Source organism: Rhinolophus ferrumequinum, chromosome 10 (assembly GCF_004115265.2).
Source record: "Rhinolophus ferrumequinum isolate MPI-CBG mRhiFer1 chromosome 10, mRhiFer1_v1.p, whole genome shotgun sequence".
Taxonomy (NCBI): Eukaryota; Metazoa; Chordata; class Mammalia; order Chiroptera; family Rhinolophidae; genus Rhinolophus; species Rhinolophus ferrumequinum.
The window spans coordinates 77,728,407-77,750,465 of NC_046293.1; the positions used below are offsets into that span (position 1 = coordinate 77,728,407).

A 22,059-nucleotide genomic window follows, 5' to 3' on the forward strand; every position below is an offset into this window, starting at 1 on the left:
CATCCATTGTTCTAAAATTATTAAAATTTTAAGATGGCAACTGCCAAGTATTAAACCAAGTATGGGGCTCTGCAAAGGAGAGGTTGTATGGCCATGAAGCCAGCCCTGTAGGGTCTCTTCATCTTCATATCCCAATAGGTAGCAATGATTCTGGCACATAGTTGGTGCGCCATAAATGCGTGATGACTGAATGCACATATCCTTATCTATTAGATAGATTAGATAGACTATCCTTATAATAGAAGCATTTGAAAGTATTCCACTTGTGTAGTATCATCAAAAAATCACCCTGAATTTTAGAAACATAATTAAGATGGAGAGCCTGAAGTAAGTTAAATGTGTTTTTGTAAGCGATACAACACTTTGAAGGGGAAGTCAGGATTAGGTGCTGCCGTAAATTCTAAATTAAATTGAACGGTTCAATTCTGAACCAGATTGATTTTCAGGATTTACTGTTTTCTATCTCAGAATTTAAAAAAAAAAGAAAAGAAAACAAGATTAAAGAGAGAGATATGATCATGATATACTCTTTTATTTTACCAAACAAGTCTTTATTTTATTCAAGGCGTAAATCAACATCCTTCAGATACCATGTTTCCCAGAAAAATAAGACTGGGTCTTATACTGTATTTCCCCGAAAATAAGAGCGGGTCTTACATTAATTTTTGCTCCAAAAGATGCATTAGGGCGTATTTTCAGGGGATGTCTTATTTTTCCATGTACAACAATCTACATTTATTCAAGTACAGTCATGTCATCTTTTTTCTGGAACATCATCATAATGTACTAAATGCGTCTGTCTGGCTGACGATCTTAACTGGGGCTTATTTTGGGGGTAGGTCTTATTTTCAGGGAAACACAGTAATATTCCCGAGAATCATAAAGCTGATAGGTTCAGTAAGTGGTGCATACATTTTGTGAATTAACGGTATTAAATGAAAATAGGGAACCTAGTACATAGAAAACCTTTTTTATTTCCTTGATGCAAAAACAAATATATGTAATCAAATAATCTATATTTATTTGATTACCAGGAAGTTCATTTTCAACTCCCAAGTAACAGAGAGATTTTTGCTATTAGTATATTCTTGTGGCGTATTTTTGAGAAAATAGGAATTTGAAAGAGCTTTAAATCCCAAGAGAATTTTCCTTAAAGCATAGAAGGCGTATCTATTTACAGGTTGCTTTTGAAAAATCTCGGTTATTCTATTTTCTTTTGTGCTGACTTAAAAATGTTTTGCTATAGGTCTCTGAAATCTGCAATGTACTGAGTACATAGATAAAAAAAGATATGACTAAATTAGTAAATGAGAGTGAACCTTCTATAAGAGTGGGAGCAACGTGGGATCTTTAGTTAATCTATTCTTTTTTCATCTTCTCAAGGTCAAGACAGCCATTTGTTATAAAAAGACAACAGTACAGTAATACCTCACATCTGAATAGTTTTTATTTTTCAAAGGACTTTTTTTCTGTTCTCATAATATCATTGCTATAAAAATAGAACGGGTAGGTTATTTCTGTATTCTTCAGAGAATTGTGCATGCACACATTGAACAAAATTCAAGGAAAAAGAAGAAAATGAGGAACAAGAGAATTCAGTGATAATTTAGAATAGATTTTTTTGGGGGGCTATAGTTAAAAATTCATTGCTACTTTATTATTTTATTATTACCACAAAGTATATTCAAATCTCTAAAATGTTAAGTTTATTATCCACTTGTAAGCATTATCAGAAGAGAGACATGATTAATTCAGTATACAAGTGTCATGAAGATTTTCAATTTTCTTTTAAATCTCCTATAAATCAGTGTTGTTTTATTAAATTTTGCAAATGTTAGGTACATATTATAATTGCTTACGTAATTAGTACTTTCTGAACATCATATAGGTATTTTTCCTACATAAAAAACTCAAAACATTGTGTGGTACTTCAGCGCATTTTGAATTAATATGTGCAGTGATATCCTCTGAATTCAGAAACTAAGTCAAGGTCAAGTTCTGAGCTACAGAATATTTTGATATTTTCTAATTTTTGATATTTTAGAAAGCAAAAATTAATAAAAAACTCATAGAATGAAAAAAAAAACCTCATGGAATGATTTGTTATAATTTCAATAATTTTATGTTACCTATAACCAATGACTTTATTAAGTAATTCATTACACTACACTTCATTAAAGTAATTCATGAGTTTTTTTAGAATAAAATAATACACAATGATTATTTTGAGAATTAACTCAATCTTCTGTACAAATTAATACCAAAGATCACATTTCTGCATATATTCTATTCTTGATATGTCTGAGGAAAGAGACAGTTAATGAGATTTGCAAAACCTAGAAGAAAAGGAAATAATAAGAGATCAAAATGTAATCAATAAGAAAAATTTATAAAGTTAACACTACGTATATAATCATCCTAATGCATACAGTAAAGGGAAAATGGATAAAACAGCATAAGAAAATTTCAGAGTAAGGTACTATGATGGTGAATAAAAAGTCTGCAGAGTGGGTCTGCTAGAGTACCACAGTAGTCACCAAGTTCATTTATAGAGGAATAGACTATTCAGTTTTACTGACCTTGGCTATTATTGGGCTAGCTGCCTTGTTGAACCGTTTTTTTGTTTGTTTGTTTGTTTGTCATCTAACTATATGATCAATCCTACAATACTGCCTCTGTTTGGCATAGGATCATGAAAACTGGTGTGTAAAGGGTAGATATTAAAATGGAGTACAGATACCATCACCCTTCAGTGTTGTCTTAAATATGTCAGCATGGACACACTAGAGAATAAACATTTCAAAAGAACAATATTAATGCTCATACAAATGTCTTGGTTTACTATCATTCTGAGACTAAAACTTACCAGTTGAAGAGAATTTATGGAACCTTAGGTCAGTGTTTTTGTAGACCAAAATAAAATTAAATTCAGTATCTTGCTTTGGTCAAACTCTGTATTATATATTCATTCCAAGATTATCTAACACTGGGATACTCTACCCACTGTCACAGTTTCCCTGAGCTTTCGCTTGCTCTCATCAGTCTTCACTGAGACTGGAAAACGAAGTCCTGCTTCTGACTCTCAACTCTGCAGTTGGTACCCCTCACGTTATGGAATATGTCTATTTTGCTTCACACTGTATCCCTAACATCTAGTACAGCATCTGACAAACATGTTCTCCCCCTCTCCAAATTTACTGAATGAATGAATGAATTATTGCGTCTATGAGTGAACAGAATTACTAACATCAAACATCTGCCTAGATTTCAGAAGTTTGCCAACTTGCAGACTCCCCAACATGGTGGTCTCACTGCCAAGACAGGGAGTATTATTTTTACATATATGTCACAAATCAAGGAAGTCACTACCTGCCAGGATGACCACTTATTAACGGGCTCCACCCACTTGACTGATTTAGGGATGTTACCTACAGTTGAGACCTACGCCTGTCTTTGGTGTGAAGAGTCTCAGGGTCCTGGTTCCTATTGGATTAACTTGTCTGATTAGGTCTCCACCTGGTTGTTCTGCAGCTTATTCTGTATAGCTTATACTTAATATTTTTTATCTTTAAACACAGGTACAAAAGCTTACCTCTGTAACCAAAAGGCCAAAGTTAATTCCAATTAATGTTAAAGCATTAGCTTGATACCATGTGTTGATTTTGTTTTCACAACCCTAAGGAAAAGAAGTCACTTAAATTGATTTGGAGGCAGACATGGTCTTATACATAATTCTATTACAAAGGAGAAGAGACATAGAGATTAGAAATTTACCAAAGTCTAAAAAGCAAGTCAATGTCTAACTGGAGACTGGACTTTTTAGTCCAGGGAGCTTCATATGATAGCAGGGCACTTCAGTTGCTATTTTTGAAGTTGCTGAGATGCTGGTATGCAATTGAAATCAGAGATTTATTAAGTTTTGAGAGGGATTTGATTTTCTACAGACCATTGTAATTCAGCAGGGTATATACCACTACCTAAAATGATTAGTACCCAAGTAAGCTAAGCTTTAAAAAAAAAAATGCTCTATTTATCTATGAATAAATTATGTAATTGAAAGGTACATCTTAAAATGAGAATTACATTCGTATATGAGCTACACAAACTGTTAGAAGTTCTTGGGATGGGACTTCCTAGTTTGTCACTATCTCATACCTATAAGTAGCAGCAGGTGAATCTGTACTCTTGCTTCAGCCACCGTTACCTGAACACCACTTTTGTCATTGCTGGGTCCCCTCCTTTCAGGTTTTGCTGATCCTTATACCACTTTAATTCTGCTATAGTAGTTCTCTTCCCAATATATTTGCCAAAAGTGCCTCCTCCCTCTGCAAGGATTTGGAAAAGATGGTTGGGGAGAAAGGTTGCCGGTATCAGTTCTAGGAGGACTTAGACGACACACTCCCAGAGAGTTTATTTATTTATTATATACCTGAAATAATACTACAATTTACCTAATTATTGTTTCAATGTAGTGAAGTCACTTAAGAACCTAATCACCATGAATAACATTGTTTTTATATAAAAATTTCCTCTGAATTCTAAACTTACCTGCAAACAGAGGGGAGGGGACCCTATAAATACTGGCAGTCTTAACTTATCTTTACCTCTAGGTAAGTTGCATTCAGTGGCTCATCACAAAACCACTTTTTCAATGTAGAATTCGTGCAAGAACACGGGACCTGTTCTGAATTTTCTTTATTCTTATTCTTTATCCAATCGGTGTAATTGTGTTGGCCACAACACTGTAACTAGAAAGAACATTCTATGAATTTTACTATAAAATATTTCAAAATAAAGTTAATTATATAATTCCTATGAATATTAAAATATTTTCATGATGAATTTATTCATTTATTCTCCATTGAAATGTAGCGAGTTGAACAAATAAGTACATTTATGTTTGTTTAATCTATCTTTGTTGTTGCTATTGTTGATGTTAACCAGAGATAAAAATCTCTACTTATGGGCTATGTTTGGATGAAATTGTTCTATCTGAATTTATCTTATAGGAGCCCAGGATGAAAGGTATGTTTGATTTTTACTAAAACTACAAATCATGTTTAGGGCCAGAACATAGAAGAATCACCTTAGCCACATCTTCCTCTTAACTATAGCTGTTATCTTTATATTTATGCCAAATATGCTGCTATATGTGTTTAATATACATAAAGAGATTCAGGATTATTTCTACTTTCTTAGGATTGATGTGAGATGTAAATTTTTTTATTGTGTAAAAAATTGCCACAAAGAACCAAAAAAATATGTTTAGGAAGAAAGTCATAAAAATGACCTAATATCTAAGAAATATCTAACTTCCAATCCTATCAAGTTGAGTTGGGAGGATATGAAAGAATCAGATTATACATTTATCACCTAGGAAATAAGAAAATGTTGGAGTATTTCACTTTTGATTGCTTTTTATACTTTTTTTGAAAACTGTAACGCCAGTACTGCCTATGTTACAATATGTGCCAACAATCTTGGCACAATCTTGGAAATGTTGAATGACTAAAATAGTGCTTTAAAGTTTGGATATTAAAAGTTAGTTCAACCAATCAAACCTAATAAACAGTATCAATTATATTCTCGGTTAGAAACTGTAAGCTGGATTCTCATTAATTATACTATATATAGTATATTTTAATATACCATAGTAATACCCTATAGTAATTATAATCATACATAGAACTGTTTTCTTGTTTATTGGTTTATGACCATAAGAAAATTCCATACTCTGCAATTTGAAAATGCAATATATGTACAGATCACATACATCAGAGAAAAAAGTATGCAGAGTAAAAGCATTTATCATTACATTTCAATTCCCTTAAAATGCATTTGTTATTAAAAATAATAACTGTTTTGTGTGAGGCCTCTAGTGTAGCAGTTAAGAGTACAAAATCTAGCGCTAGATTGTCTGGGATTGAATCTTGGCTCTGCCATTTATAAACTGGGTGACACTGGTTCAGTTACTGAATATCTCTGTCGTTCTACAGAATGAGGATAAGAGTTCTGGCCTCATTGGGTTGGAGGATTAAATGAGTTAATATATGCAAAGCACTTACCAAAGGGCCTGTTACTATGTAAATGTTTCCTATTTTCTTTATCAAGCAATTACTATGTTACATGTGCTGATCTATTCCTGTAAATTACTTGGCTGACCATACCAATTCCCTTCCCTGCCCAGAAAAATCTGAACTGTTAAATAATAATTCTAGCAAGATTAACTGATAAGTGTGTGTTGCTTACTATGTCCCAGATCCACGGCTTTCTAAATATTTAACATTTTATTTCATTAATTCCTGCCAACCAAAAGTAGGAGTTATTCTGCTCATTTTACTAATATTTTCATGAAGTTCAGAAAATGACTTGTCCAGGGTCACCAAGCTATTGCATGGCAATCCTGACATTCAGGCTCCAATGGGAACCACCATGCCACTGTGCTGCCGGCAGGGACTGTGCTCAGACATACCTCCCACAGGTGCAGGGGGCAGATGACCCCCTCCTTCTGCCATTTTTATAGGTGAAACCAGGTTAAAATGCACATCAGTTAATCCAGAAAAGGAGATGTAAGTTACGCAAGGAAGATAAAACTCAAGATCTATAAATGGGGAAACTGCAATTAAACCCTGTTTGGAAGAAACACTAGAACCTTTCATTCCTCTGCCAGTATCCCCTGCCCCTCCCTGTCTCCCCACTACCCTACAGGGGTCACATTTCACATTTAATTTTTAGTTTTATGCTAACTGTGTCTTACTGTTTTCTGTAAAGTATTCAGAATAGTCCACTTTGGAATGTCTTCAGGCATATCTTTAGATCCATACTGAGAAATGACTAAGTCAATTTCATCATGCCATACTTGGTGAACCTGTGGAAAATTGTATCAAAAGTGAAATTTTGATAGAAACTTTCTTTATGGCTCATCATAAAAGAGTATTGTAAGTCAGTCTACTATTTTATGCTTATTTCTAAGTGCTTTTTTTTTTTTGCTTTCTTATGACTATTTTTAGCAATCTCAGTGAGTGTGAATGCACTTGGTCTTACTTATGCATTCAAAAGTTGATATGATTTTCATAACTAATTCATAATTTGGTCCTCAAAATTACCAAAAGTTATGAAGGACAGATACTATTCCCATTTTATGAACAAGAACACAGAAACTTAGAATATTTAACTATTTGCTTTGTGTACATGAATAAGGAAGAGGAGCTAAGACTTGTAAATATGATTCATTTAAATTCTAGTGTAATGTTTTTCATTGCATTATGCTGTCTTTGAATAATGAAAATAAAATAACTGATACGAATACTACAGAAATTAAAACATCTGTACAAGTTCAACTCTTACACAGTTACTTATATATCTACACTTTAATACATTTAAAATTAGAATACCATAAAGTGTTTAGATCTGTAAGTTACCTATTTAACTTACTCTCTAACTTAATTTTTATTTAGAATAGAAAATGATATGTTTTTCTTTTTATATTGGTGTGGAGAAAGGGCAGACTTATGTCCTCATTTACCCTCTAAGCATTATTTGGGAGTCCAGGGTTCATATGAACCACACCTTAGTACATAAAAGTAAAGATGATTTTCATAAATAATCTGCATGACCAGTACAGAAATAAAATGCCCTCAGACATATTCAACTTGATAAAAACCCATTGAAGCCTTAATACATCTCCAAAATTGAATAAAACACTGTAAATGGCATATAAGATTTAGACTCTCCCCCAAACTATTAGAAACAATAAACAAATACAGTAAGTTGAAACATACAAAATAAGTGTACAAAAATCCATTGCATTCCTATAGATAAACAATGAAATTTCAGAAAAAGAAATGAAAAACAAATTATTTTGCAATTGCAACAAAAATAATAAAATACCTAGCAATAAACTTAACAAAGATTGTGAAGTATCTATACACTGAAAACTATAAGAAATTAAAAGAAATGGAAGAGGATAAAAAGAAATAGAAAGATATCCTATATTCATGGATTGGAAGAATTGGCATAGTTAAAATGGCCATATTACCCAAAGGAATATACAGATTTAATGCAATCCCCATCAAAATCCCAATGGCATTTATTCAAGAAGTAGCACCAAAAAATTTATCAGATTTGTATGAAATCAGAAAAGACCCTGAATAGCCATAGCAATCCTAACTAAAAAGAACAAGGCAGGAGGTTTCACATTCCCTGACTTCAAATGATACTACAAAGCTACAATAATCTAAACAGCATGGTATTGGCAGAAAAACAGAACACAGACCAATGAAATAGATTTGAGAACCCAGAAATAAATCCACATATATATGGGCAGATAATTTTCAACCCAGGAGCCAAAAACATACAATGGAGAAAAGACAGCCTCTTTAATAAATGGTGCTGGGAAAATTGGAAAGCCACATGCAAAAGAATGAAACTAGACTGCTATCCGTCTCCATATACCGAAATTAACTCAAAATGGATCAAAGACCTAGATATAAGACCTTAAACAATAAATTGCATAAAAGAAAGCTTAGGTACTAAACTTATGGACCTTGAGTTCAGAGAGGATTTTATGAATTTGACCTCAAAGGCAAGGGAAGTAAAAGCACAAATAAATGAACGGGACTACATAAAACTAAAAAGCTTCTGCACAGCAAAAGAAACCATCAACAAAACAAAGAGGCAACTGACCAAATGGGAGAAGATAATTGCAAACAACACCTCCAATAAAGGGCTAATATCCAAAATATATAAAGAACTCATAAAAATCAACAACAACAACAAAAACAATCCAATTAAAAAATGGGCAGAAGACCTGAACAGACACTTCTCCTAAGAAGACATAAAAATGGCCAACAGATACATGAAAAAATGCTCAACTTCACTAGCTATTAGGAAAATGCAAATCAAAACCACAATGAGATATCACATCACACTTGTTAGAATGGCTATTATCAACAAGACAAGTCATAACAAGTGTCAGAGAGGTTGTAGAGAAAAATGAACCCTCAAACACCGCTGGTGGGAATGTAAATTGGTTCAGCCACTATGGAAAATAGTATGGAGGTTCCTCAAAAAAATTAAGAATAGAATTACCATATGACCCAGCAATCCCTCTTCTGGGTATCTACCAAAAAATCTCTAAAGACTTATTCATAAAGATATATGTACTCTTCTGTTCAATGCAGCATTATTCACAGTGGCCAAGACATAGAAATACCCAGTGTCTTTTGATAGGTGATTGGACAAAGACAATGTGGTATATACACAATGGAATATTTCTCAGCCATAAGAAAAAATGAAATACTGCCATTTGCGACAATGTGGATGGATCTTGAGATTACCATGTTAAGCGAAGTAAGCCAGACAGAAGAAGTCAAGAACCATATGGTTTCACTCATATGTGGGATATAAAACTGAAAGCAAGAAACAAGAGAAACAAACAAGCAAAACCTCATAGACACAGACAACAGTTTAGTGGTTACCAGAGGGTGAGGCCGGGGGTGGTAGAACAGGGTAAAGGGGGTCAAATATATGGTGATGGAAGGAGAACGGACTGACTCTGGGTGGTGAACACACAATGCGATATACAGATGGCGTATTATAGAATTGCATGTTTGAAACCTATAGAATTTTACTAGCCAATATCCCCAATAAGTTTAATAAAAGTTTTAAATTAAATTTATTGGGGTGATAATGGTTAGTAAAATTACATACACAAGTTTTAAAAGAAAAATATAGAGCTCGTAAAACCTTAATCTGGTTTGAATGCAGAAAACAAATCAATGTAAACAACGCTGTTATCTCTGGGATCAGGTAATAAGAGTTTGAGTCCAGGCTCTATCATTAAAGCCATCATATGTTTAAGCAAGTATTTCCCCTCTCGAAGCTTCAGTTTCCTGTTCTAGAAAGTAGGACTAACAATGTTTCTCTACGGGTTGTTGTGAAGACTGATATGCCTAGAAAGTGCTTATCATACTCTTCTGGCACATGGTAATAATTGTTAAATGATTCTTTTTATTCTAAAAATAAGTAGAGAGCAGTGTATGAATAATACTTAAGTACATATGGGTGACCCTGATAAACTATATTTATGTTTTAAGGGTCCTTAAGTGTTATATTCAGGTTCTATCACTGGGTGCATAGGTTACAGGCTGATGGGTTGGGATCTGGTGCTTTGCCACCAAAGCGGATTTACAGAACTCACCTGCTGTATGCGCGTGTGTGAACACACACACACACACACACACACACACACACACACACACACACTGGATGTGGAAAGAAGAAATTTTAGCTACAAATTCCAGGCCATTGACAGTAGACCTTAAGTAATTAGATATCCAGGTTAGATGCCAAGCACAAGAGAAGAAATGAAATTGGATGGCAGTGGTGTTACATAGGAAAGATTCTCCTGGGGTTTGGCTGTTGCTTAGGAGTCTACATATAATGAGAATCTGAATGCTAGGAAGCATAGGAATTAATCAGGGGATCCTTCTAAATTAATAAAGGGAAGGAAGAGAGCTCTTAAATAGCTACTCTATGACAGGAAGTTGTCTGTTAATGATAACTCTATGAGGTAGGTGGGTACTAAATGCCCTTCATACTTTACAGATGAAGACAGAGCTTAGAGCTATTAAGCAGCTTGCTGATCTCTAGTCATAATGCAGATCTGTATGACTTCAAGTTCACGCTCTTTTCACTAACTGAGGATCTCTCATGATACAAAGACAGACCTTGACTGCAATGAACTGCTGAAATTTCTGAAAGGATTAAAAGTAACCATAGGCTCTAATAGGTAAGTTTTTGTTACAAAACCTTTTTCAGGCAAGTTATCATGTGCTATTTTAAATTGAACTTGATAAATATAAACCTTGTTCTAATTAATTTAACTATCACTCATGACCATACCTGTGCAAAATATATGAATTCCTCAGTCCACCTTACATACTCAAAGGAAATTGCTAAATTTCAAATTAGTACAAGTCTAAAAGTATTTCTTTATAAGAACAGGATATAGTAAAGTGATTGGGTCAGCAGTAGTACAGAGAGCAGGCTGGGCTGGGGGCAGGGGCGGGCAAAGCAATTTTGGATTTTCCACACTCAGCATCACCTCTTCTCCCACAATCCTTGTTACTTCTGCAAACAAAGTTAAAGACAAGTGCTGAACTCATCCTTCCAATTTAATGTCTGGCCCCTTCCTATATAGAATTCTAGTACTTCTATTGACTCCCCCCACCATCCAAAAAAGACATTCACTTTAGCCTTGTCTATAGGCCCATAGTCTCAATAATCTAAGGTATCCAATCATCCTTAGATTTCAAATAAAAAGATGATCTTTCCTTACCTCCTCTTTCTTTATGAAGATGAGTGCTGAAAGTACAACCTGAACACCAAAGGCCCACATTAACAGCACTGCGTACTAAAACAAAAGAAAAATAGAGATGACAACAATGCTTGTCAAATATTTTTAGATGCTACAATGATGGGAAAATGGACAGCAGATGAAATACTCAGTCTTAAAATATACATAGGTATCACTGAAGTTTCCTGCCCTCATATACATGAGTGACATTTTAAAAACAAACAAACAAACAAACAAAACAAAGGAAAAAAATGTCAATGAGCATTTGGGTGAGAGTAACATAGAAAGAGGCGATAGTATTTCAACCCTCGCAGACTACATGGTCTAATGGAGTTGTTGATAACTTCTTCATTCAGATCTAAATCTGTCACAGAAGGAAATTCAATTAGTACCTTTGAGCAACAGACTGAAAACCACTGTCCACAGTGACCACTCAGAATTTTAGTGATAAATAAAAGCTAAGTATCTCGGCATTCTTCCTGGCAAGACACGTGACTGCAGTTAAATGTCTTATCTGTTTGACAGGAGAGTGCCTGTGAAATTAAAATTACTTAGATTTAAAGAAATGGTAAAAACTATATTCCATCTAAGGGTGTGAACCGTGATCCATACCTACCATACGTATGGTAAATGGTTTATGTTCAGGTCCATATTCCTGATTATAATTTATCTGTTCATGCTACATGCCTTGGGGGCGGGGGGGGAGAAAGAGAGAGAGAGAGAGAGAGAGAGAGAGATAGAGAGAGAGAGAGAGAGAGAGAGAGAGAGAGAGCGCTAACCAGATGCTGGGATCTGCCTCTCTCAGCAGTTACATTTCTCTTTTTTTAAATAATAAAGTGTGATCTCAGTTATAAGTTAGGTTTCTACATGGTGTGCCCATAGGAAAAATGTGCTGACTACAGGATGTTGCCTTTTCCTTGCTAAGCTACATTGCTCATTGACTTTAATATACTTTATTCTGATTTTAGTCTTCAGATTCTTAAGTTTGGTTCCTTGTAGTTCACCCTAGGAGATATGTTCCTATTGATACTGTGCTAAAAATTAATATCTAAGTATGCAAGTGCTGAGGTACAGAGATGACCCATGGAAAACTCCTCAAGAAAATTCTACCTGGAACAGTTTCTAGGGATGGGGCATTTCATTTACCTTATGCCCAGGGACACACTATCCTGCAGTGTTATTATGGTAACATAAATCATTCAGTTCATTTGTGTGACTTGGACACTCAACATGGAAGATACACATTCAGGATATTGAAGTGAAATACATACCAGGCTTAGGAGACATCTGATTTCACAGTGAATTCCCAAATAACCCAAGAGACAAATAAGAACAACAGCCGATCCAGTTCCAATCAAAATTCGAAAAATACATACTATCAAGTAATTATTTTCATCTGTGGAAATCACAGAATAACTTATTATTAAGTGATATTTGTTTCTGTTTAGTAATAAATTCAGTAACCCAAGTTTTCCCTAAGCAATGGTTGCCAAACCGCTAGTATTCTTTCACTCTCTTTTTAAAATCTCATTCTATGTCCTCTTACTTACTCTTAGCAAGAGCAAGTAACTTTTCTTCCTTTAGTGCCATGATGGATAATTTCTTCAATCTCAGAACATCTCTTTTATCTTTACATAATCTTCATTGTCTTCTATGAAAGAAGACAATTTTTTCTAAGGTGAACTCTTCTATGATTAATGTATATCCAAACATTTATGTATTCATTCACTCATTCAGTCATTCATTATTTTATAAAAAAAAAAATTAAATACCTAATATGTAGGTTAAGTTACCCTGAATTTATTACTAATATGAACCCATTAAAACTGTTATTTTCTTCCCTTCACTTCTAGACTGAGCTCTCTGTGCTAGAGAATTGTGTATATATATATATATATATATATATATATATATATATATATATATATATATATATTTTCATTCAACAGACTGTTAAATGCTTAGTGCTATTGCACAGACTATAGAACACTAAATGCTCAACAAATATTTGTTAAAAAAGCGGTGGGGGGATAAATATATTAAATATGGCCTAGGTTCTATGGGAGAACAGTAGAGGCAGTGGTATGCTGGAGCCAGCTTGCTCTGGCTCATAAAAACCAATTGTCAATTTTCCACAAAACTTGTAAGCCAACTCAATACACACTGGTGCCTTGAACTCGGCCTTTATAGGAGTATTTAAAGCACGGAAATCAGCAAATACCATAAATCAAGACTCTCCATCTATTTGCCAGCACACCATTGGGAACAAGAGCACCCAATCCAGTGCGGTGGGGGGGGGGGGGGGTGGAGTTTGGTAGGTAGGCAAGGTTACTGGATAGGCTTTAAATGATAATTGGAAATACCTAGGTTGGAATGAGAGAAGCACCTGAGACACACAAAAGCACAGCTTGTGTAGGAAGCTCAGCTTTGCTGGTGCTTACAGTTTGAGGCATGTGAGACTGTAAAGGTTTCAGGGCCCAAATTATGGGCACTTTATATGGTGTTTTCCAGTCTTCCTCACTGGAATTAAACTCTATGAAGACAGGACCTTTATCTTTCTTTTATACTACTGTATCCTCAGCTCACGGGCTGGTGCCCAACAGGTAGAAGGTGCTCTGTAACTATATTTGTCATATGAATAAATAATGGCAGTGGTGAGTCAGAGAAAGGCTTTTAATGTTACATGGTTAAATTCCCCTTTTAAATTAATTACTTCAGTGGTATCTGGAAGATGGCTGAGAGAGGACATTAGGGCACAAGGCTATTAAAGTCTATTACAGTGATGGAGAATAGATGGAGATGATGGAGATGTTAGGTGGCATGGTGTTATTATGAATGGAGAGGTGAGGGCAGGTAAATTTAAAAAGAGGCAAACTAATTGAAAGATGGAAGTAAAGAAGAAGGGAGGACCCCACTGATTTTGCCTCAAACTGTTATTTTCAGTTCCCCATACTGAAACCTTAAATGAGATTTCACTATGTATTTTAAATGCACAATTAAATAAACCAACAAACAAAGAAACAAAACACCTTCAAGGATAAGTTTCCTGCTACTTTGCAGGGGTATTTCACAAGCAAGAACATTACAGTTAACGAGAATGATCTGTCAAGTCCAAATTGGAGGGGAAAAAAGACGAGAAAATGACTTGGTTCACACTAATTACTACATTATTATTAAATTAGCTATTGTATGGGACGGGCTTAGCCCGGTGCCTGGTACAGCATCAACACTACTTAAGTGGAAGCTATGATTGTCATTCTGTGGGGAAGGAAAAGAAAGAAAGTCCCACACTCATTTACTCTGAGCAAACAGCTAATGCGCTCAGAGTGCTTCACGAGTGCTTTTCCATAAGCAAAGTATGGGAACAGAAGAAAATAACGATACCAGGCAATTAGGTATAACTGAAGTTCAGCTAATTATACAATAATTTGTAGCACTTTATTTCACATTAAATCTTTCTATTTAGCTTTTTTTCCTATAAACACTTTTTTTTTACTTGATATCACTGAGAAATAGGTTGGCTGTATAGCACATGCTTTTGCCGTATATTTAATAATTAACAGTGCTGTGCAGTAGAACTTACTAAAATAATGGAAAAGTTTTATATCTGTGCTGTCCAATAAAGTAGCCAATACCCAATAGCCACATATGGCTATGGAGCACTCGAAATGTGGCTCCTTCCTGCCAACCAAGGATATTCATATGAAAATAACCCTTAAGGTATTAAACTTCAGTCCACAGTGACCACGGCATACCACACTATGCTAACATATGGGCAGTGAAAAGATGTAAACTTTTTAAAATAAAGTTAAATGTATTTAATTATTTTATTCATATTTGAGGAATATTTTAAATGTATATATATATATATATATATATATATATATATACCGTGTTTCCCCAAAAATAAGACCTAGCTGGATCATCAGCTCTAATGTGTCTTTTGGAGCAAAAATTAATATGAGACCAGTCTTATTTTACTATAATATAAGACCGGGTAATATAATATAATATCAGGTCTTATTTTTGAGGAAACACGGTATATATTTAAATAATATATAAAAATAAAAAAATATTTTATACATATATATAGACATAGATATATATCAAAAAATTATTTAGTAAATACTGGGGACATGCAAAAAATATCTGAACAACAATGGGAAAAGTAGAGGTGCATTTGGGCCCTGCGAAAATCAGAGGTGAATGATGTCTCTCTCTTATCTGTCTCTCTGTCTCTGGAATCTGATTCCTCTTTTTTCTCCAGACCAGCTTTTGATATATCTCAGATCATAAGATGAAACATGGCTGCTGACAGGTCCTGTGTTTCACAATCTTGGCTACCTGGGGTGAGACTAACTCCAGAGTCTTTTAAACAGCTTTGGGAAATATTTTTATTGAGATACAACTGAAATACAGTGGTACCTCGGTTTTCGAACGTAATCCACGAACTCTGAAACATTCAAACACAGCCGACAGGTAGGCCTCAGGATCTTGCACTCAGCTGTGTGATAAATTCGACTTCTGAGTCGTGTTCGAAAACTGAAGCATTTACTTCTGGTTTACGGCATTCATAAACCAAAATGTTCGTCAACAGAGATGTTAAAAAACCGAGGTACTACTGTACCGTGTTTCTCAAAAAATAAGACCTAGCCAGACAACAGCTTTAATGCATCTTTTGGAGCAAAAATTAATATAACACCCGTTCTTATTTTACTATAAGACTGGGTAATATAATATAATATAATATAATATAATACAATACAATACATATAATATAATATAACATAATACTAGGTCTTATATTAATTTTGGCTCCAAATGACTCATTAGAGCCAATGGTCCGGCTAGGTCTTATTTTCGGGGAAACATTGTGTAACTTTAAAGAATACAATGTATTGGCTTAGTACATTTATATATTGCAATATGATTACTATAGTAGCATTAGCTAACCCCTTCATCATGTCACATATTTATTATTTCTTTTTGAGTTGAGAATAGTTAAGATTTGGTCTATTAGTTACTTTGGAATTTATAATACAGTATTGTTGATTATAATTATGTTGTGCATTAGATCACGAGAACTTAATTATCTACTAATTATAAGTCTGAACCCTTCAACAACATATCTCCAGTTCCCCCACCCCACAGCCCCAGATAACTATAATTCTACTCTCTATTGTTACAAGGTTAGTTTTTTTTTAGATTCCACATATAAGGGATATCATACAGTATTTGTCCCTCTATTTGATTTATCTCGCTTAGCATAATGCTTTCACGGTCCATTCATGGTGTCACAAACAGCAGGATTTTCTTCTTTCTCATGACTGAATAATATATATATATATATATATATATATATATATATATATATATGGATAACGAAAATGTGGCATATATATATATATATATGCCACATTTTCGTTATCCATTTGTCCATTGATAGACACTTAGGTTGTTTAATAGGGAATATTATATTTTATTTCTAACCATACGATGGTGAAAGTAGATGATAACTGAGTTTTAAAAGATTTAAATAATTTTAACTTGGGCAGTGAAACTAGGTTGATTTCCATTATCTTTTCAAGTTTACAGATCTGTAAAGGTCCAGAGTTAGCAGAATAACCCCAATTTTCCATTTATATTATCCTTCTTAGCCAAAGTTCCTAGCTTTCTCTCCCCAAATTCTCTCTCCTTTATGGTCTTCACTTTAAGTACTATTATTTAATAAGATGTTTCTAAAACCGATTGACAGACCTTCAGAGGGAAAACTGAGTTTTAAAGAAATACTGCCACCTGCTGAGTACATCATGTATGCAATTGTTTAAAACGGAATATCTTGTTTCATTCAGAGAGAGAAAGGAAAACACATACCTAGAGCAGTGATAAAATTATTTCTATCTAATAAAAGCCATGCAGCAAATCCCATGAGTGAAAGTCCAAAAACCTGCAAAAAAGAGTCAATGCGATTTTTAGTGATTGCCAGTAAAAACACATTACATTTTCTTTACTAAATAATTGTGAAGGGTCTTACCAAGAAAGCTCCATTAATGAGAGTAAGAAAGTATTTTAAAATTAATGGTTTGCTGTTCCTTAACATTCTTTCTCTCCCCAGATACTGATGATTCTGAAAAGATAAGCACAACTTTTACTATAAACTCTCGCCACAGTAACAATGTTAAATAATTTTGCCTACTAATGTCGTTTATTTGTATACTTTTCTTCTCATACCAGTGGTCAGTATAACATTCCCCTCTGCCCTCTAGAATATAAGGACATATTGGAGATACCTTGAAACTGTACCTGTTTTTCTCTATTTGTATTTTTGTATAACAACATCTCAATAGCTGCCTTACTGAACTTGCAATTTTCAGAAAGTAAAATATTCTGTATAGTTTGCAGTCTTAACACACTTTTCTCCTTGCTAGAAAGCTTTACTTCACCTCTGCATGCCCCTACTCCTTCCCAGAATGCCAGATCCTCCTTGAGGTCTTCCATTGCCTAATTTCAATTTTGACCTATTTTCTCCTTGTCTTCTTACATTGTCTCTGAGGCTTTAAGGGAAGAGAGTAGGTCTTGAATACTATTATAACTCCAGAGTCTAGCACATAGTAGGTACTCAACAGGTAATTGTTGAATGAATGAATTATAGAAAAGGTGCCAAAAAAATGTATGCACATTTTAAGAAAGGAAAAAAAAAGTGTATTAACATTGTAATACAATGAATGACGCTAGCATTCATTTAATTTACGCCATCTTTGGAGCAAACATCATATTACACATTAAGTAATTCAATTCAACTTCGAAAAATAATACATAGATAACATGTCTTAAAATGTGTACATTTTTTGGCACCCCCAGTATTATTTACTTTGTCTATAATTTAGGCCATACACATTGTAATTTAATGTTGTTTTAATTAAAAAGTATTTTCCAGAGAGCCAATTTTCCTAAAACCTCTATGGAAAAATTAACACCCCAGTCGTTTTTGGTGCTTTATTAGATACCAAAGTTTTAAATTTTCCTGGGTAAGTTTCTGGGTTTTCTATTTTCCTTCATTGTTTTAATTCTAGCTAGCCCATAAAAAAATTATAAGTTACGTGTTTTAATACATGCAATGAATACTTCACATGATGACAGATTTAATGAGACAAAGTTGAAGCTATTTTTGCCTAGTTAGGAAGAAACCAATCTATCTGTTGGCATGACGCACGCATTGGAAAGTAGAGACGTAAGAAATGTTTAGGTTAGAGCTCATGCACCTCCCTCTCTACTTTGACCTGAGTGCACATTCCTCCTAAAAACTCCCAAGGTTCTTTTTCCCCGGGGTTGAGGGAAGCCTCTCCGGGCTTCCTATTCCATCCTCTACTTGGAACTCTCCTGCTGTCTTTTAGTTTCTCCAATTTCTGGCCTCTAGTCTTATTCCTGGATTCCTCCAGTGCTTGACCTGTTTGAATGGGACACTTAGTGGGAAAGACTGCCTGATTTTTAGTAGTCTGCCATGACAAAATAACTGCTTGAGCTAAAGCTGACACATCTGCCTGAGTTTTTATTTGTTTCTCCCCAAGATGTAGTTCTGTATTTATTTATTTATTTATTTATTTATTTGGCATCAATTCCATTTACTTCTGCATGTGAGAAAGTTATGCTCTTCTCATATAGGATGAACAAAAACTTAGGCCAAAAGTCCTGACCTCTGTGAATAAGAAAGTAAAAGGAGACTATGAATGAGATCTCTCTGAGTAACTCTGGTATGAAAGGCTAAAGGCATATACTTGACTGTTGTTTGGTAATAATTAGCACATTAGAGTCAAAGCTAAAATATTCTATTAAAGGACCCAAATATAAATATAAACTGAAGTTTATGTTTCTCTCAGTCTAAGTCTAAGGTGGGTAATTTGTTTTCTTCTATGAAATCATCTTGGAAACCTGGGGCTTTCTCCAGCCTGTTCAATATATTCCTCCCAAATTTGCTTAAGGTGTCATCCTTTATCGCCAGCAGACAAGAGAAGAAGATGAGTAGCCTCAGTCAAGCATCTTTTAACCAAGTGAGGTGGAAGCTGCACATTTCTCAGTTCACATGCGCCTGGAACAGACTTCGTTATTTGGCAATACACAGCTGGAGGTGGAGGCAACTCTGTGCCCAAGATGACGGCAAGAATGATCAGGGTGGGGAGAGCCAAACAAAATGCCTGACAGTTACGAAAGGGCATTATAATAGATAATTAGAGGGAGAAAAAGAGGGCTTGGATACAGTTTCCATGTGCTTTACTATGGAAAATAATCAAAGATGATAAGGATTCCTGTAGGATGGGAAACTAAAAGAATGATCATAATCACTGGAAATAGAAAAAATGAGAAAAATGTTTGAAAAAATTCATAAATTTAATATTTAGAAATCGAGTTTAAATCGGTACAGATATCTTTGTGCACTGGAAGTGGAGAGTGTAAGCTATGCAGTCTTGGGTGTCATCCATAGAGAGGTGATGTCATGGGAATGAATGAAAGAGAAGAGGGATTGACTATTGCTAAAAATGAGCAGAGGTCTGATGGTAGAGAATGATATAATTCGGAATTGGGATTTCTTAAAGCAGACTTTTACAAAAGAGAAGATAAGCAAAGCATGATCTCAGAGAAACCAATAGAGGAAGAAATTTCACAAAATGGTGTTAAATAATACAGAGGTCAAAAAGCGTGAGATGGTTTGAGGTAGGAAGTTTTTAAGATAGATGGAACACTGTTCACAAGCTTTCCAATGAAGTACATGGGGACATGGTCAGAGTGGCAAGAGATGAAAGATTAAGTGGACTCAATATAGATTATGAAGGATCATGTATGCTTTGCTAAGAATTTGCTTTTATTTTCTGAAGGTAATGGGGACCCATAATTCTGTCACCAGTGTGGAAGTCAAATTAGAAAAGAAAACTAAGGCGGAGATAATTTTCAAAGCTAATGCACTAGTTCATAGGAAATTAATGTGGTCTAAATTGCAAGATGGCTGTGGAAGAGTTCCAGGGTATCAGAGAGAAAATAGGAAGTAGAATTGCCAGCATTGGGATGTGAGAGGCAAAGATGAAACGTGAACCCAGGTCTGTAGAACTTAAATATGCAAACTGTTAGCATTATCCCGTATCCTAAAATGTGTCATTTATATTGATTCTCTTGGTTATCAAAATTTTGCAAATTCGGCACTATTATGCTATCACTCTCAGAATAACCAGTGAGGAAAGAGACTCAGGAAAGTAAAATAACTTTCTTGAGATTGCCCAGATATTATGTGGCAGAGCTGAGGTTCAAACCCAGAGACATAAACCATGTAAGTCATCATCTGTAAATGCCCATTATAATAACACACAACTTACAGGGATGTTGTGAAATTAAATGAGAGATTTGCAAAGCACTGAGACCAGTGGCAGTCTAAATAGCTATTTATCTTATTATACCCCACTTTAGTATAGAAATATTAAAATTATTATACTGGGGAGGTGGGCATGAGGATGAGAAATGGGATAGGAACTGTGGGAAAGTGATGGACTCTGAAGCAGGTGGTTGTGGCAGCTGCAAGGAGAGAGCACAAAAAGGTTAGACAGGAAACTTTAAAGTCTGGAGTAGTCTTTCAGTGGAAAGAGAGAAGCAGAGGTCTAAGAATTGAACACATTGGGTTGTATATTAAAAATATTATGACTCAATAATCACCCTTAAGAAAATGAAACAAACAAGCAAATACCTGCTACACAGCTATTTGAGCACTGCAGTGATCTTCCAGAATATTTAAATCACATTACTACCATATGAAGAATAAGTCATCTGTTGAAGAATACTATACTTTAAAGTCCACCATCAATTACCATTTTCAAACAAATCTTACAGATATCTAAGGAACAAGCAGTTCTCTATCATCCTTTCATTCCCTCAATAAATATTACATTCTTTCTAGGGAAAAATATGTAGTGTTAGGCCAATAGCATATAAACCAACCAGACCTGTGGATAATTTTCAAAATAGGATAAAATTTAATGAAAAGAACAATGCTTATTATAAAAGAAACATTAAAAAACCTACTCAGTTTAAAAGGGTTGGGGCAAACTAACATACTCAATTTTAGGCTATAATTTCTAGGAAGATTGCAATTAAATAGATTTCTGTTAAACATTGCATCATTAAATAATAATTTCAAGTTAAATTGATTTATATTCTATAACTATTTGAGATAACTATTGTATTTTGTTCCTTAATTCGTGATTTTAAATAGTGATCACTAAGGTGTGACTAATTGATACAGTTGTCAGTTTTCTTCCAAAGTGAAAAATAACGTGAGAATGTAAGAGATGTAATAACACTCACTGTGGATTAATTTTTCAGAACTTCCAATATTTTTATTTTAGCTCTCAATTTGTTTGACAAAGTAAAATTTAAGCAGGAAAACAGTTTGGACATCACCTTCAAATTAGCTGATTACTAAATTAGCTATTGAAAATTTATTTTAGAAATTAATTGATAACTAATGAATTCTATTTTTTTTAGGAAAGGACTGAATAGTTTCATAAGTACAAATAAAATTAATGTTAAGATTTTTACATGTGAATTTCAACATAATATTGTAGCCTGACCATTTTAAGTGAGGAGTTTGAATAGTCTATGCACCAGCAGTAAAACTAAACTAAAACAAAGGGGGCATATTAGGATGGACTTTGATAATG

The 22,059-nt window shown here is 34.3% G+C and overlaps 1 protein-coding gene across 2 annotated transcripts; it reads right to left on the minus strand.

Moving 5' to 3' along the window:
* Positions 1-1,815: 1,815 nt before the first annotated feature.
* Positions 1,816-17,926, minus strand: TSPAN19 (tetraspanin 19). 2 transcript variants are annotated; one of them, XM_033118173.1, is made up of 8 exons: positions 17,394-17,926; positions 17,234-17,306; positions 12,631-12,755; positions 11,342-11,416; positions 6,758-6,868; positions 4,605-4,748; positions 3,593-3,676; positions 1,816-2,336 (listed from the first exon to the last, which is right to left on the minus strand). In XM_033118173.1, exons 1-8 carry the CDS (start codon positions 17,457-17,459, stop codon positions 2,268-2,270), a joined length of 747 nt encoding a protein of 248 aa, XP_032974064.1. In that variant the 5' UTR covers positions 17,460-17,926; the 3' UTR covers positions 1,816-2,267. The 2 variants fall into 2 exon arrangements, with proteins under 2 accessions (XP_032974064.1, XP_032974065.1); XM_033118174.1 differs by lacking the exons at positions 1,816-2,336; positions 3,593-3,676 and adding an exon at positions 4,185-4,325.
* Between the last annotated feature and the right edge of the window lie 4,133 nt (positions 17,927-22,059).

What these genes read in the sequence shown, in the direction of transcription:
- TSPAN19 (XM_033118173.1), bottom strand. Translation starts at nt 17,459, where the DNA reads ATGTTAAGGAACAGCAAACCATTAATTTTAAAATACTTTCTTACTCTC. An exon ending in TCTTCATAAAGAAAGAGGAG is followed by an intron (nt 6,869 to 11,341) that starts GTAAGGAAAGAT and finishes AATTTTCCACAG; the next exon opens with GTTCACCAAGTATGGCATGA. An exon ending in TGAATGCAACTTACCTAGAG is followed by an intron (nt 3,677 to 4,604) that starts GTAAAGATAAGT and finishes TCTTTTCCTTAG; the next exon opens with GGTTGTGAAAACAAAATCAA.